Source organism: Camelus bactrianus, chromosome 5 (genome assembly GCF_048773025.1).
Source record: "Camelus bactrianus isolate YW-2024 breed Bactrian camel chromosome 5, ASM4877302v1, whole genome shotgun sequence".
Classification (NCBI taxonomy): Eukaryota; Metazoa; Chordata; class Mammalia; order Artiodactyla; family Camelidae; genus Camelus; species Camelus bactrianus.
In genome coordinates, this window is record NC_133543.1 from 47,497,403 (window position 1) to 47,514,867 (window position 17,465).

General features: G+C 38.6%; 1 protein-coding gene across 4 annotated transcripts in view; it reads right to left on the bottom strand.

Moving 5' to 3' along the window:
• The window catches only part of GRB14 (growth factor receptor bound protein 14), a 104,872-nt gene that overhangs the window by 34,949 nt on the left and 52,458 nt on the right, over positions 1 to 17,465 (bottom strand). For all 4 annotated transcript variants that reach the window (XM_074363798.1, XM_074363799.1, XM_010971391.3 and 1 more), the window contains one exon: positions 3,279 to 3,435. In XM_074363798.1, the coding sequence (XP_074219899.1) occupies positions 3,279 to 3,435 (157 nt within the window). The remainder of the gene's footprint in view (positions 1 to 3,278; positions 3,436 to 17,465) is intronic.

Genomic DNA, 17,465 nt, shown 5'->3' on the forward strand with positions numbered 1-17,465 from the left:
TATCTACAATGAGCTGAATTATTTTTGTATTAAAAATATTTTTTAAGTAATAGACCACCTCTTCACTTTTAGAATTTTATTCATTGAAAACTCATTATTTTGATCAAAGAGAGGTCAAGAATGTCTCCTGAACAATATACAGTGCTTACTAGCTGGTCACCAAAGCTTTGGCAAATAGTTTGTCCTTTGGCTCTTTATGTCAATAGCACTTGAAGATTACAGGTGAATGTGGTGATGCTTCCTTCTATTGACAAAAGGATCTGCTGCTGTACATCATACTTAAGGGGCAGAAACACCCCCACTTTAGTTCTTTTCATTCATGTTAATATGCAAATGGCAAAAAAAGTTACCTAATATCACTATTAGGTTGAATAGATATTGGAGGAGTATTTATAAGATACATTAACTCACAAATAAAATTCAAAAACACATCCGTTTTATATTTGATACTGAGGAAGATCACAGTGCTTTAATAGTGGTTATTTTCTTGTTATATTGTTAGATAAAGAGGTGAAAGAAAGAAAAAGAAAAAAAAACTGTTCCTCAAGAGTTTAGATGGATATCCATCAATTATTATCATGTAACATTTCAGTGCATCCTTACAGAAATGAAGTAGCAGATTAAAAAAAAAAGAAATAGAAGGTGGTAAATCTAATACACACTAGTATTTTGGTAATATTAATGTCTGCATTTTTTTTTTACTGTTTAAAGATATTATCTGAGTAAAAACCAAAAGCCAAAAAAAAACCAAAAACACCACATAGAAAAAGCTCTGGAACTAAATTTCTTTCTCATAAGCTTTGGTCTAATGCATGGTTAATGAAGCCATGGTACAATATTCTCACATCTTTGATTTTATTTCAGCAGTTTCCAGAAAATACAATAATGGAGAAATATATTTCCATTCAATGGCTAAAAGTTTAAACTCAGTATGTAGCTCAAATTAATTCTCAATGTTCCATTTTAAGCCTCCACATTAAAAGACTTGCACAAGTCTTTTTATTCCTTACTATAAATTGTGGTAGTCTCCATGAAAACTGCTGCTTGATTTACGGAGTAGATTTTATTACTGAACTTCAAGCCATTTGTTAGGGATAAATCGTAGTTACTATAACTCCAAAAATGTTTAATGATTTTTAAAGCCTCTCCAAAAGAAAAATTTAAGAGTATAAAATACTGTAATTATACATTATGCTAATTAAAAGCTGTATTTCTAGAAGCATATGCGAACACAATAGTTTGGAATTATGGCAGATATCTATTGAGAGTTAACACCACACTTCTAAGAGATTAATGATCATGAATAGAACTTAAATTAGTCACAAATGGCAATGAAGGAAATATATGTTGAAGTTTTTCTGCCCTACGAAGGTGAGACAGCCAGTCGCATGGACCAGTGTAGCGTACCTTCAGAATTCAGGTTTTCTTGGCAGGTATATCTCAGCTGTCGAGATCAGCTGACATGTTGTAGCTCATCAACTATCAAACAAGGGGGTGGGGGATGGGTTGGGGTCCTGAATTCTTGTGAAGACTGTCGAACTATCCAGGCTTCTTTTCCACAGGCTTCACTTTGTTCTCTCCCTGAGGTTCTGACATATCCCATGACAGCAGTCTTCAAACTGGAAGTGCTACAAACACTTTCTGAATGGTTCAGAGAATGCAAGGACCTTTAAACGAACCACTTTCCAGAATCATTCAAAAAAGGATCCTCCAAAGAAATACCTTTTCTGCCAACATCGTCTTTATTCCATTTCATAAGACAAAGGCAAACTTCTCATCGTAACTGAACCTTACTTTGGCACACTGCTCTGGGGTGTAAACTCTCTATGTACCAAACAAAGGAAAAATGTTATATATTGGTAGCTAGCTATGCAAGAAAGTGAATGTCTCTCATGACTAGGTATAAAATTCTCAATTATTTAAGCAAATTGAAGGAACAAATTGCACTGTCACTGATCAATCATTTAAAGTAACTTTGATGATTTATTACTAACAGTTGTTTGACACAGAAAGCAAAGGAGTTGGTGGCAGGATAAATAATAACTCCCGAAAGATGTCCACATCTTAATTCCTGGAACCTGTGACTGTTGCCTCACATGGTAAAAACAACAAAACAAAACTTTGCGGATATGATTGATTTAAGGATCTTGAAAGGAGGAGATCATCCTGAATTATTCGGGGTAAACCCTAAATGCTACTCTTCTTAGACAGGTAGAGGGAGACCACACACAGACAGAAGAGAACAGCACAGACATGGAGGAAAAGAGGAGAGAGAGGCAGCCGTAAGCCAAGGACTGCCTGCAGCCACAAGACGCTACAAGAGGCAAGGAATGGATTCTCTCCGAGAGCCTCCAGAGGGAGTGCTTCCCTGCAGACGCCTTGATTTTAACCCAGTGTCACTGAATTCAGACTTCTGGCCTCCAGAACTGTGAGAAAATAAACTTAGATTGTTTCAAGTCATCAAGTCCGTGATAATTTGTTATAGCAGCCAAGAGAAGCTAATACAGAATCCAAAGAACAGAATGGAGTTGCCACAACAAACTCCTTCCTTTCTCATCTACTTACTGGGAACAGTAGTATCTGCAAAAAGTAAGAAAGGGGAGACAAAACCAATGCCAAACTCTGTCTCACTCAAACAGAAGAATAAAAATTCTTTATAACCTATTAAAAGATTTGAGGAAAAAAACCTCTACAGTTCACAGTACAAAGATGCATTTCCAGTTGGCAAAAAATAAGATTGCTTTTTATGTTTATGACTTTAAAAATGTGAAATTACTTATTTCTTCAAGAAAAATTGGGGGTGTACACTCTCATAAGGAGAACCACCACTGAGGATATTTCCCATGTCTGCACTACAATCAACACAAAAAGTAGTTCAAATAAGAGCTTATTTTATTAACCTCTCAATAAATGTTCATTGTGCTACTAAAGATTATTCTGAAAGATTAATATGAATTAGTATTACTAAAGATTATTATGTGCTACCAAAGATTATTATGAAAGATTATTATGAAACTTTAGACCCTATGGTTTAGCTCCCAAATTTCCATAGGTCATAAATGATGAGAGGTGTAAATTTATAATACTTCTATCCTCATTTCCATTTTGTGCTACTTTATTTTTCTCTCAATCACCAACACCAAAAATAAAGAATAAAAAAAAGGACTATTCATCATTGTGCTCTGTTTGTTTTTCTACAAGTAAAGGAAATCTTTGCCATATGATCAAAACTATCAGGGACAGAGAAGCAGTACTATGCTATGATTTTATATCCTTACCTAGACCTATGTGAGGCAGGTGCTCAAAAAGGGTCCAGCTGTGGTCATCAATGTAATGATTCTTCAGGATCAACAGCTGGCAAACATCTCGGGCAGTTATGTCACTGGGTACCTCTAAAGCCCTGCTGGTTTCATCTTCACTGTATACTTTAATTACCTGTGTAGGTAGAAATAAGAAAATGAGCTAAAATAGTCTATTAAAAATATCATTCTAGTAAGTCATCAAACTTATTGGTTGAGCTAATTATATGAATTCCTTACACAGTTTCTTGTATATCTAAGTTTCTTACACATTGAGTGAATGGTGCCCATCCAGGACTTGTTAACATGTGTCAAAGTCACTTTGTCCAACAACTTCCACTCCTCTTCAGTGTCTAAACTTGAGGCCATTCAATGACCCGTCAGTGTCATTTCCCTTTTAGTAAAAAGCTACGTATCTCTTATCAATATTTTAAACTTTGCATTCCCTATTTAAATCTGTAAATAATCCAAGTAACATAGGTAATTTATTCTCAGACATACAAGTAGTAACAGCAGTAAATAGAATATGAAAATTACTCTATTTCAGGTTATAGAAATGTTGGCAAAGACTGGCTAGATGTTCACCAAATCCTCTTTCTTTCCTCCCTTGCAATTAGTTGTATCTATGGGATTGAGTTTTAGTCAATGGGATGTAGGCACATGCAGTGTTGCACTTCCAGGCTCAGTCCATAAAAATCTCCCATATACTGTCATCCATTCTCTTTACATCACCTCCCACTGAATGGAAGTAAGGACAAGGACCTAGAGGAGAGGAAAACCACAAGACAGAAGGAGCCTCTGTCTCTGGATGACCACAAGGAAGGTGCCCAACTAGGAACGCCCATATGAAACTTTGACATGAGCAAGAAATAAACTTTTACTGGGTCACCTCACCATGAATTTGTACTTACCTATTACACAACACTCCCCTCAACATTTACCAAGTTGTGCTATGTGCTAGAATTTCCACTATGAACTATGCTATGTCATACATTAAACAGATTAATTATAGTAAGCTAATTATCTATGAAAATAGTACAGTAAGATCAACATACACACACAAAAGTGAGAAATCATAAGAAAATTCAGTATGAAAAATGCAACTGTTATCAAAATATAGACATTGAGATATTTTTAGTAATTCAAACAATAAAAATTAAAATGATGTATCAATTCCTTCCTATTGATTATTTTTCTAATTACATGTAATGACAGTGGAATACAATAGTTGCTCTCTTACAATAACAGAAATGATATAAGTGAACCATTTTGTACACTTACTGGAAAGTATTAATCAAAAGCATCGAAAGGTCTATTCCTTTGACTCAGTCATTTCACTTAGACAAACTATCTCAACAAATCTGTCCTAAATGTGGAAAATAGCTTTAGGTACAGACACGTCCAGCAAAGTATCATGTATCATTCTATCAATCTAAATATTCAACACCAAAAGAATAGCAAACTACAGTACTTTCACAAAGTGGAATATTATATGCTGCTTAAAATGTTATTCAAGGAAATGATATAAGAACTTAAAAAAAAATTCTTAAGTAAGAATTTGACACTGAAGTAGATGTTATGCAGTACAGTGCAGACTTATGCAGTACAGTGCAGACTTCCTGCTACCAGGAAGCTACTCCTCTTCTAACAGCATCCTGGTTGTCTTTCAGAGAACCACTCCCTCCCTCACTATCAGTCTTTGTGATTCCAGCAGCTCTACCTTCAGCTCTTCCATGCTGTGTGGAGCTGCTGGAACTGGCCTGTTCAGAGCTGATGGTTAAACATTCAGGAACTTTGCAAGCCAGGCATCTTGAAATCAGCCATGGTGGGAGTACATATACCAAAGAAGTTGACAAATGCTACAAAAAAAGGCCTTTAAAATTTTTTTTTTACAGCCAGTTTACTAGTGCATGACTGCCTCAGCTCCACAAAGAAGATGTTCTTCAGACTGATCAATCAGCACCCAGAATCCCTCAAGCAGGAGCGATTATTATCAGACATGGCACATGACCTAATCAGAGCCACTCAGAGGCCACTGAACATCTATTCACATAACCATAAAGTGAGACTTCTTTTCTTCTGGACAGATGTAGGGTGAAGCTGTTACTGTTCACAAACAGAAAGACTGTGGGAAAATGGGGCACACATGGAGTGAACCATGCCAAGAGATGAAAAGAGTCCTGAGTCCCTGAATCAAGAAACATCTGAATTCTTTGTGTTCTTACCACATGTGTGCCATGAGGCTGTAAGCTTCTAATGGTAATACCCACCTACCTATCTGCTTTGTTCTAGCCGTGGACCTTTCCCAGTTCATTCTCCATACTGCTAGCAGAACAAACTTTCTAATAGCAGGTCAGATCAGGTTGTTGTTCTACTAAAATTCTTCAATGGCTCTTTGTTGTTCTAACTCAAGCAACTCATTGTGCTTATTAAGACCCCATGCAAAGTGCACGACATTTTCTAAGTGTTTTAATATAAGGCTGTTGTCGACAGAGATGGTTGTTGCCCTCAGAGAGCTAAAGTCTAGTGGGGAAAGCAGTATTAAAAAACAATAATTACAAAGTACGGCATAAAATAGCAGTATGCTACTAAATCATAAAATGGGGGGTTAGGAGAGGCCTGAAAGATACCCAGGAAAAAGTGATATTCAAGCCAAGACCTGAAGGGGGAGTGGGCAGTAGCTAGGCAAAGAGAGAGTAAGAACATTTCAGGCTAAGGGAACAGAAGCCATGCAAAGTCCCTGGGGCAAGAAGAAACTTGGCAGGTTCTAAGGTTTAAGAGAAGTCAGGGATGGCAGGAGCAGCAAACAGGGAGAATCGTCCTAAGGAAACTGAAGCTGTAAGCATGACGGTGGCAACAGGATTGTAAGATCCTAAGTTCAGAAATGACTTAAGAATCATTGACAAAACAAACACCTGGACATGGACACATCTGCCAAGGGAGAAAAGGAAGAAGCATGAGAAAAAAAAGAACCTAGGACTGAACCTTGAAAAATTCCAATATTTACGGGTGGGTTAGAGGTAAGAAAGTCTGAAAGATAGAGACAGAAAGAGACTCAAGGAAGTGGGGCCCCATGGAATACAGCCTAACACACAGTATGCACACTCCCCAGCAAACCAGCCTATAAAACAAATATGACAAATGTGTACAGTCTGTTCTTCCTAGTTGCATGTGAGTTATCCTCTACTTGAAATCACTGTGTCAACCACCAACCACATGCTTTTTTGGCAATCTGCTACTTACCATTTGGCCCCAGTTTCCACGGCACTTCCTCCAAAACGTCTTCCTTGACTGCCCATGGCTTGGAAATGTGTCTCTTTTAGGTGCTCTTATTGTGTGATTTTCTATTTGAATATCTTTTGCCTCAACTGTATTAGTAAGCTCCTTTAAGGAAAATTTCTGTTTGTTCACCATTTGACATCATATCCCAGGGACCTACCGCAAGCCAGTGTATGGCTTAATAAAAATCTTTGGAACAAATCCACTTTGCATCCCTGCAAAGTCTATTAAAATGTTTTGCACATAGTAGGTATTCAATACATATTCGTAAATTTTAATTTAAAAATCTTTTCTGTCATGAAGTGTGTGATTAGTTAAATTTTAATACTCAGGAAATTAAAATTCTTCTCAACGAGCAAGAAACATACAATTTTTCTTACAGACAATCCTACGTAAGAATTGACTCAATATTGCTTTTAGCAGGCAGTTCTGAGTTTTGAAATCATTGAGGCATCTATAAAAGGCTATAAAGTCATATGAAAAAGGCTATGAAAATACACTGCCAAAATCAGATGCAACTGTCTGAGCTTTCAATTCAATTCTCTTTCGTTGTTGTTGTTATTAAAACATATGGTTCACTAAGGGCCCAAGATCTCTTTGGAATCTGAGTGTTTCCCATGATTGTTCTAGGTTGGCTACTGTTCTCAAGTTCATACGTTCAGGATCTGTCTCAGTGCCAGACTATTGGTGGGATGCCAAGGGATGCTGTCCACTATATATCCGTGCTGCTGCGGTTAACACTGACTGGGTCGGTTAACACTGACTGGTGGCCACTCCTGCTAAGAGTAATGTGAAGATGACCAGTCCTGAGAGGACAAGAAGATCCAACCTTGGAGATGCTCCTTCCTGTGGAGCAGTGATGAGCTGCCGTTTTCAGAGCCACTGCACATTCCACGCCAGGAAATGGGGGGGCGGGGATTGGGAAGGACCTGGTGGCCGCTGGACAGGTTCCCTGGACTTGCTGACTACCCCATGTTTTCTCACAGAAAACTCTTATCACTTGGGGTAACAGAAGTGTGTCTCTCATTTTTCATACTCTATCTTATTCTATCAGAGGAATTAAGAAATGAAAATCTGGAGACATTCTGAAACCTAAGCCAAATTCAAGAAGACGGCAAGAAGAGAGAAGAGGAAAAGTTAGGGAAAATGAAAAAAATATCTAACCAATTAGGAAATGCCATTAATTTCTTCAGTTGGTGTTGCTGCAAATTTGAAAAAAATAAATTGCCAAGAATTGAGACACATAAATTTAGAAGGACAAGGCTAATTTAAATTTCTGAAATAGGTGCATGTACTCATTTTTTAAATAAATAATACCTGTTAAGAGAAAAACATCACTTGTTTGAACTCCATTTGAAACCCCTCTTTAAGAAAAAAAAAATTCTATTTAATGCTGGCATTTATCCAATTACACATTCATCTATGAATGATAAAATTATATTTTAGTTGATGTTCCACAGCAGTTAAGTCCCTGCCATCTCCCCGATCTATTCAGTAATTATGAAAAAATCTTTACATAACCAATGGGAAGACTTTATTAAAGAGTCTCTTTTTATTTCTATTTATTTCTCCTTGAAATATGTGAAAAAGGGAAAGATAATCTAAGCCTTAACTCTCCACTAGAGTTGAATACGCCCCTTGCCAAAAATACTACTACAGTAAACCTTCCTATTTAAGAAAAAAATTCAAGTCATAAGAAAAGCTATATGACTAGTACAGATTAAAACTAAGATAACAAACTTTTGTGATCATGTAAAAACCAAACAGCAGGGCTGTTCTTAAGAATCATTAGAGCAAAATAGTGGGATCCTATTTCCTCTACACACTGAGAGGTAAAGAAGAGATTTGAAGAGCATATAATCATGCTATTTAATAAAGGGATATTATACATTTCCAGGTCAGTGGCCCAAATTCCCAGCTTGCTGGATAAAGTAAAAAAATAGACTGAGAAGGATATTATTCATATCAATTGATCTACAAGATCATTTGAAATTGTACACCAGCAGGAAGAAAACCTACCTGAACCCTAAAGAAGAACAGGAACTTTGTTTCATCAATGAGCAGACACCTGACTAGCAAAAGAGACACGCATTGATAAGATCTGTTTATAACGTCCCACCAGCATGAACAGAAAGAGCTCCCAAGGACAACCATCAGTGTACACACAGGCTGTGTTAAGGAAGCCCTAAGTGCCACCATAATCCTGGCAATCGGAGTAACCTTGGCCTTTAGAGTAGTTTGCAGCTTCCAAAACCACTCTGGCAGCATATGGCATCTAGTAATGAAAATGTAATATAAAGACACAGTAGCCCCTGCAGAGAATATGCTGGAATGTGGGTGCAGCGGATCTCTGTTTTGGCTGACGTCTTATCAAGGCAGTTTATATATTTTATACCTCAACTCCCTTAGACTGCCCTCTGTAAAAAGTGGAGGCAAGAGGTTAAAAATTAACCCATTTTGAAAGCAGTAGACACAACAATGTTCAAATATACAGAGAGCAAGAAATGGTTAACTCTTCAGAAAAGAAGTTTGAGGTCCCTAAAGCCTAGGGACTAAAAGAGACGAAATATTTAAAACATAGACCAAGGCCATCTTTGAAAAAAACAGAAGTTGAATTTCAAAATCAATTCAATATGCATTGCCTTGTCCCCAAAGCACACATAGTATTCATCTGTTATAATCACTGGAAATTCTGATTCTCAGAACAGATTAGGTGGAAAAGTCCCAGGAAAGCACTGAGTGGGGGCTAAGCAGTCAGCCTTCCTTCTCCTCCCTAGACCCAAGAAGGTGATAGAATGGGATAGCTAGTCCTTCCCAAACTGGATTCACCCTAGAAAATGTGGGAAAAAAAAAAAAAAAACAAACTCAGGGCTGTCATCTTGTCACTTGGCAATGCATTGCAGAAAGGGGAGCTGGACCTCTTGGTAAGTAATTAGCTACTTGAAAGCTTACTCTCACTTATCCTTTGGTTCTTCAGAGAAGAGAGGAGGAAAAAGGGATAATTATTCAGCAGGTTAAAAAATTGGTGTGGATTAAGCATAACTACATATGCAAGAATCCCCAGGAAGAAGTGAGATTTTTTTTTTTTTAAAGAAGAAAGAAAGAGCAAAAGAAAAGGAAAATGATCATCGGGCATGGTTATCTTCTATGTCAAAGTTTCTATTTTGGGAAAATTTAAATTTAACTTTTAGATTAACTATATTTAAATAACACGTTTAGCATTTAATTAAATATTAATTCTCATTAATTATTTAATTTAAAATAATTTAAACACCATTATTTGAGTATCAAGATCTTGCCATGATAAGTACATAACTTTTCAACAGAAAAATAAATGCATTTATTATATCTATTAATTATCTATGTTGTTTATATATAATTAATAGAAAAATAGGGAATAATATCCATAGGAATTTGATTTCAACTAGGTCCCAATGTAAAGCTTATTTCTACAGCTCTTTAAAAGGTTATATCCTAGTACAGTAGGATTATAAAGCTATCTTTTAATGTTTCAGATTTTTTATCCATTATTTTTAATAGATAGGCAATGTACCTAAATCAGTGAGATATTTTTATAGAGAGGTCAGAGTAGCCCTGGATTTTTACATTCTTCTAAATAAGGAATGCAGTGTCCTAAGATAAGAGGAGACAGTCTTAGATATTTTGAATTAAGCAACTCAGTGTGTTCCCTTGAAGGGAAAGGAAAATAATATATTCATTATTACTTATTACAAACCTCTAACAAAATGTTATATTTAAAAACAAAGACTGTTCCAAAAGATCCTAACAGCTCAAGAAAAGCTGTTGCTTCCTTCTTGCCATCCTTTATTATTTCGTTCGTTGTCAAACATTTATTAAGAGCAAAATAGTACATAATTTAGAGGAATCAGGTAGTAGGGAGTCTTAAATTTTCTCCATTTAAAGACATATTCAACAACATATTTCATTTGAGCATGAGCAGTCCATGTTCAATTAGTCATTACATATTAACTCAAAATAGACAGTCACCAATATCAGAATCATAGGAATTAACTGACATAAACAGGTCCATTTCATATCCCTGTGGCCCCTTTCAACTTTATTCCTTATAGTCCTTTCCTTATTTTCTAACTGCAACTATATTTTTTTCTCAGTTTCTTGAAACAGATATGCCCCTTCCTGACACAGGACCTTGGCACCTTCTACTGCCGCTGCCTAGAACATTGTCCGCCTAACTTCTACTTCTCATCCCTCAGATAAACCATTCTTTCTGTGGGGAAGTTTTCAATCCATGCCCTTTAGTTTCATGTATGCATATGTGCAACTATGTAATTACTATTTATCAGCTTCTGCTACTCAGAATGCTGTGTGACACCAGGGGTGATGTAGTATGTGCTTCCCACTGTGTCCCCAGCAGTCAGTACAGTGCCTGGCACACAGTGGACAATCACAGATATTCCTTTAGTGATGACTGAAACCATCATGAAAGGCCCTATAGGAGACAATATTAGGGTGCCAAAACAGGATCTTGGAACCCTTACAGGGTTTGAAAACTTCTAGGGGAGAAAAGACACACAGGAGATGAAAAAGAAAACATAGGCAAGTGTTCAAGGAAGCTGTGGACTGAGTGAAGGTGGATAAGGTGAGTTCTCTGGCCCCTTTTAAGTTTGGGATGCTGTGCGAATTAGAAAAAAAGAAGGTAAGAACATCTGGGTGGAACAAATATCATAGGCAAATATACTGAGGGCTGAAAAAGCAAAAGCTATGCATGGAACAGTAGGCAGACCACTTCTCTGAGTCAGAGGGACTGAGTAAGGAGGAAGAGGTGAGGCAGCAAGGTGCTGGGAGGCCTGTGGCAGGAATATCTTCGCCCAGCACTGCTGGCACAGGTTTCCATCAGCGCAAACTAGCGTGGCGGTGACCACAAGAGGGGAGCATTTGTAAGACACAAAAAAAATGACAAAGTGTCTTTTTTCAATGACTGGAAATAGAGAATTAAGTTTTAAAATGACAGTTTTTCCAGAACAAGATTATAAAGTGGTAAGAGAATAATGATAAATAACCACATGGTGACCTAATCATTTAGGAACAAGTTGTGCTACAAGTAACAGAAAAATCCACGCTACAATGACTTGTTAACTAAATGAAAGGGGTTTTTCCCCCTCACATGTGAAACCAGAGGCAGGCAGCTCAGAGTTCGGTGAGGCGGTTCCATCAGGTCACCACTGTTCCAGGCTCTTTCTGTCTGTCCACGATTCTCAAGGTCACAAGCTGGATGATCCCCACACCACCTCTGCAAAAACTCTGAACTTGTACACATTTGCAGGTCATTACATCTCAATGGGAGAATTATAGGGCATGCCTGGGTAAGGAGATGAACTTTTTCAGAGTTAAAGGAGCTGTGTTATTGGGGAGCCATACAGATCTTCCAGGAGTTCCAGATATGAACTGAAAATGCAAGGATGAAGTTTTACGCTGTATTGGTTCATTCCCCAAAGAGGCCCAGTGTGGCCCCCCACCTGGAAATGCCCCCACCTGGCATGGGGGGCTTCACGCCACCACACCCGACAGCCAGGGTCAGTGACACTGCAAAATCATGCCACGTCTAGGCCTCCAAACAACAGAAGAGAGCCGGGCTGCAGGCACAGGGAGGCCTCGGTCTCCCCAAAGCCCTTCTACTCTCCTTTCTCCCTACTCTGTTCTGCCTCCTTCCCGCTCTCCTGCTCAGGCCAAGAGCCCTGCAGACTGCTCCTTCCTTGAGCTCCCTTTCTCCCTACAGGAGAGCAGGACCCTAGCTCAAGCAGGGCTTCAATTTTATAAAGCAAGAAATCGGAAGCCCTTTCAGCATGCTCTGTTAAGTGGTAGGGAAAAAAGGCAAAAGAAACAGCTCCAATTTCATTATAAAAGAAGGCGAACATTAAAAACTAAGTCTAAAAATATCCCAGACCATGGATACACACATATACATATGTATATATTCATGTTATTTTAGGACCTAAATCCAACACGAATAATAAAGAGGATCAAATCACAAATCCCACCCTAGTGTTTCCAGTGACTTCATCAAAGGAGCATTCTCTGAAGCCTGAGTGTTTTTGAAACTCATGTAATTCCTGTGAAGATGCCAGTGCTGACTAATTCATCTTTGAAGTTAAAAAAAAAAAAAACCTTCACAAGTGCTAATGCTTATTCATATTTAAAGCAGAAAACCACCGGTCATGCTTATGTTGGACACAATGTTATTCCAGTATCTCATTTCAGTTTTTCAGCAGTCGTTTGTTCCCAGAATAACCATAAGACCTGTCTAAGCGAAAAAGTTAATAACTGTTTCACACAGTGAGAAAGGACAAGGTGGGGAGGGGTGGGGGGAAAGAAGAGGTTTAAACGAGAAGGGGAAACATGAGGGGAGGAAAGAGAATATTTGTTAGGTCCCAGGACACACCAGACTTTTTACCGCGATTCTTGAGCTGCCTGGCATCAACTGAAGCACATTTAGGAACCACATTATCTCACTGATTTTTAAAAGCACATCTCACATTTAACTCCTCTGAAACTTAGATGAAACTTACCAACCGTTGTATGTCATAGTTTAATTGGAAGCATATCAAATAATGATACTTCTTGTAATTGAAGATGCCAAAGAATCAAAGAAATATGCTATATTCAGTCTTTCTGGGACATCTGGGGGGTATTATTTTATGAACTTATAATAGCATGCAAAATGTCACTTTCTAGACCTAACATTCCCATGCTGCGACAGCACTAGGAAAAACTGACTTACATCTATTTCTGTCATTTTACCTTTCCTTCCTTTCTCTAAATATTTATTTTATATCAGTGCAAAGCATGTATATCAGTGTGAAACATGTTCATTCCTATAAAAGAAATGGAATCAATTCTGTGAGAATCGTAAAACACTGAAGTAGAAGGACGCTTAGAAAACGTCCACTGACATCTTCGCATTTTACAAGAGAAGAAGCTGTGACTCAGAGGATCTGAGACCCGGGGACCTCCAGCGGGTCACTGGCAGAACCCGCCAGGGAGCCTCATCTCTGGGCTCCCACCTGATCCTGTTCTTTCCACTCTGCTTCTCTGACTTTCCCACTGCTTTAAGCTGCTGCTTCGACACGATATCTTGGACAAAAGTATTAGATAACTAAAAACCAGAACATAAGTTTGCATATATGTCCCAAAGCACCTAGCTATTTGAATGTTAACAAAGGTCGTTCTTTGTGTTTCACTTTTTTCAGCACAACCTGCCAGAAAAAATTGTATATGCGCGGAAACAGCCAGCAGAGGGAGTCTTTATTTCTCAGCGCAAATAGAGAAAGAAAATAAGATGCTTTGAAAATTTCAACTTTAACATTGTTAACCCTGTGGAGGTCCTTCCTCATATAGTTGTTAAGATTCTGGTAAGTTTAAATCTATCTTTAAATATTCTTTACTATTTGAATTTTTAAGATAAATCATGTTTATATCTTTAATAAAAAAGATGGAGGGGAGGCAGTAGTATATAAAGTCACTTCAGCAAGAACCTTTCCTGGAACTCAAGCTGGAGGTCCTCCCTGGCATTTAGAATGATGTCAAAATTTTTCTTCAAATCTTGGTAGAACTACCCAAGCTAATTTTAGACTTGTGAAACTATAAAATAATATTCCTGATATTTTCACAAACCCAACTGAATGTCTATGTCCAAATATGCAGGTCCTTCCTATTAGGAGGCTATAGGCAATTTAGGACAATGCTGTTCTTGCCAAAATGGTTTTTGAATTCCTCTTTTGGAACTGTCTTAAGAGGAAGCATTTTTAATATCCTACAGGGGTAGAAAATCTTTATCCTTTCAGAGGGTTTAATATCAGAAATTACCAAAAGTCTTACTTCTTTTTTTCTGCCTAAAAGAGATTCTATTTTCTGGATTTGGCTTAGGGTGCTGGGGCACGGCCAGGAGAGCCTGCCCTAAGACCGCCCCCGAGCAAGAGTCTTAGACTGTTAATCAGCCCAGCTATTTTTAATCTGCCTTCATTGCCAAACGTGGACCAGACATTGTGGTTTGCAAACTAACATGAGGCATGGCCCTCATTCTCACGGAAATGTGTTCCAGTCCAGGTGCTTGTGGCGATGGTGGACTCCAGAATCTGCTCTGTGATCAGACCCTAGACCACCAGCTTATCAACGATGAGTCTTGGATTCCTCACCCTGTAAAATGGGCAAAATGCTGGCAAACTGACAGCACTCAATTCATGTTCATGACTACTATAAATTTTTGAAAGCAGAATGAGTAAGTCCCAAGAGATTCCTACTGAGCTCTAAGGAACTTTGACATGTGGCTTAATCACTGTATCTTTGAGGCAAGATTTGGTGCACAACAAAGGAAAAATTACCAGGAGGGCAAAAGATGGACGGGTAGTAAAGGTGGGATTTGTCCGAGGAGCAGACTACACAGAGGTGAGGCCAGGGCGTGGCAGCTGCGCAGTGGAGCCCAGCTCTGCAGCATGCGGGTGCCCACCAATTCTGACAGGCAGCCCCCCATGCTAAGGGCCCACCTGGAGCTCAGTCCTGCCTTGTCACTCATTAGCACTATGCTCTGGGTAAGATATTTAACTTCTCCAAGCTGTGTTGTCCACCAACCTTGCAGTGTTCTTATGAGGATTAAAGAGAATGTACAATCAGTGCTGAGTGCAGTACGGCTGTTTTTATTTTTACTGCTGTGTGCACCAGGCAGGGAGTGCTCCAAACTGCCCATAGCAGCAAGCTGGGGGTGACAGAGGTCATGCAATGGCAGCGTGGACCAACTGAGGTGGGCCCTGAGTGCACAGCTTCTCACCACAGGGTCTGGAACCCGGGAAAAAGGAAATGAATGCCACAGAGAGACAAATGCAGAGAAGCAAACGCCACTGACAGGTCAATATAAAAAAAAAAAAGCACCCAATTTTGCTTTTTCCAAAATTGTGTTTATTCAACAAATAGTAATTATATACCAACTCTGTACCTCCCCTATGCTGGACACTTGAGTCCAGTGGCAACCAAAAATGACACAGCCCCTACCATCATATAGCTCACACTCCAGTGATGTCATCTTTGTCTATCAAAACAATGTATTAACACTAAGCACAACTGCACCTCTTTCAAATACATAAGCCAGAAGTCCCTGCCTGATACTCCCTAGGACAGTGAAAGAAGTCCTCTAACCACCTCTCTTACTATATTTAAATCTACACTCCCAGATTTGTAAAAGATATTTACCAGCATATAATACTTCGATTATTTTTTTAAATTCAAAACTGAAAGTTAGCAGAGGGAAACAGAATTTGAAAGGCATAGTCTTTCTTCCCCTAACTGCACTGTATCAAGGATAACTACTTTTTGTTTGATTCATTTGCTACAAGAAAATTTTTGGGTAACTACCTTAATAAGATAGGGCCCCCTGCAAAATTTGAAATCATAGTCATAGGGAGATTTTAAACTGTTTATGAAACTAGCAAAACAAGCCATTCCACAGATGAGGGGGAAAAAAGGAATTCACATTTGTTGAGTTTCTACTATGTGTCAAGTACTTCTAAATGTTTGTGCTATTTAATCTTCACAACTATTCTGTGAGGAAGCGTCACTATCCCCAAGACTGAGAAACTGATTCTCAGAAAGGTTTAAAAGAAGACACCTAAAGTCACACCACAGATCAGTGACAGAGCTGAGCTCAAATTCAGGGCTTCCTGGCTCTAAAACACACACAATCTCCACTCCAACACACTTCCTAAAATCTCACTTCCAGCAAAATTCATCTGTGTAGCACTCTTCCTGGATGAATATGCAACTTGGTTACCCTGCCTGAAAAATAAAAGGACAGAAAAAAGATCAAGGTTTAGCAAGAATGAGAGCTCCAGGTAAACAGCAATGACGATACTCACTACCATCTCACAACCACCTTCCAAGCAAGCCAGCCGTCTAAACTCAGGTCACCATCTGCGATCTCCACTGTCCTCCCCTACTCGGGAAACCTGCTCTTACTACATGTTCTACTATCTCCAATCACATAATAGAATACAGCTGTTCAAAAAGCATAACCATATTTTGTATCTGGCATGACAATAATAAAAATCCAAGGGACAAGCATTTTCTGAATGCCTGGTATGTTGGAGGCACTTGTGGTGGAGATGGCTACTTGCTCACCAAGATCCATCCTCCCCATCTCCATCCCTAATGAGTCCTGATTCTGGTAAGTGTGAAGCTCAAGGCCTACATCTATTTCCTGGCTTCCCTATACCCAGAGCTGACCACGTGACACACCCTGGCCAGTAAGATGTGAGTAGAAGCTCCTGGTGACTCCCCTGTGGCACGTTAACATCTGACAGAATCAGCTGGGATGTCCTTGCTTCTTCCCATTCTGTGTGCCAGGAACGTGAGTAGGATGACTGGAGATTTGCATTATCTTTCCATAAAAGGAAAAGGGACCCACACTAAGGAAGATATAATAGAAAGCAAGGGGCTTGGTTGCCCAAGGACATTGCCGGACGGCTACGTTAGCTTTGGACTGATTCTTCTCGTAAAGTGAAAGAAAAATAAATCTCTCCCCTGTTTAATATGCTGTCATTTGAGTTTTCTGGGTACAGGAGATTAAATTCAGCCTGTAACTGACAAAGCACTTTATTTAAAGAGCTGTTCCCTTCAAAATGTAAAATCTAGTTTTAGGACAAAAAAACAGCAAATTTGGAAAACCAAACAGTTCAGGACACATAAAAAATACACAAGGATACACAGGGGAAACTAAAAGTCAAATTTGAAAAGCCAGAAAGCAAAAGATACACACCTAAGGGTAGCTAATAAGACTTAAATGCCATAAAACGTAATGAGAAAATTATGTCACACGGCAGCAGTGACTGAACTGAGAAATGAGTAACAAGGGTGCATCCA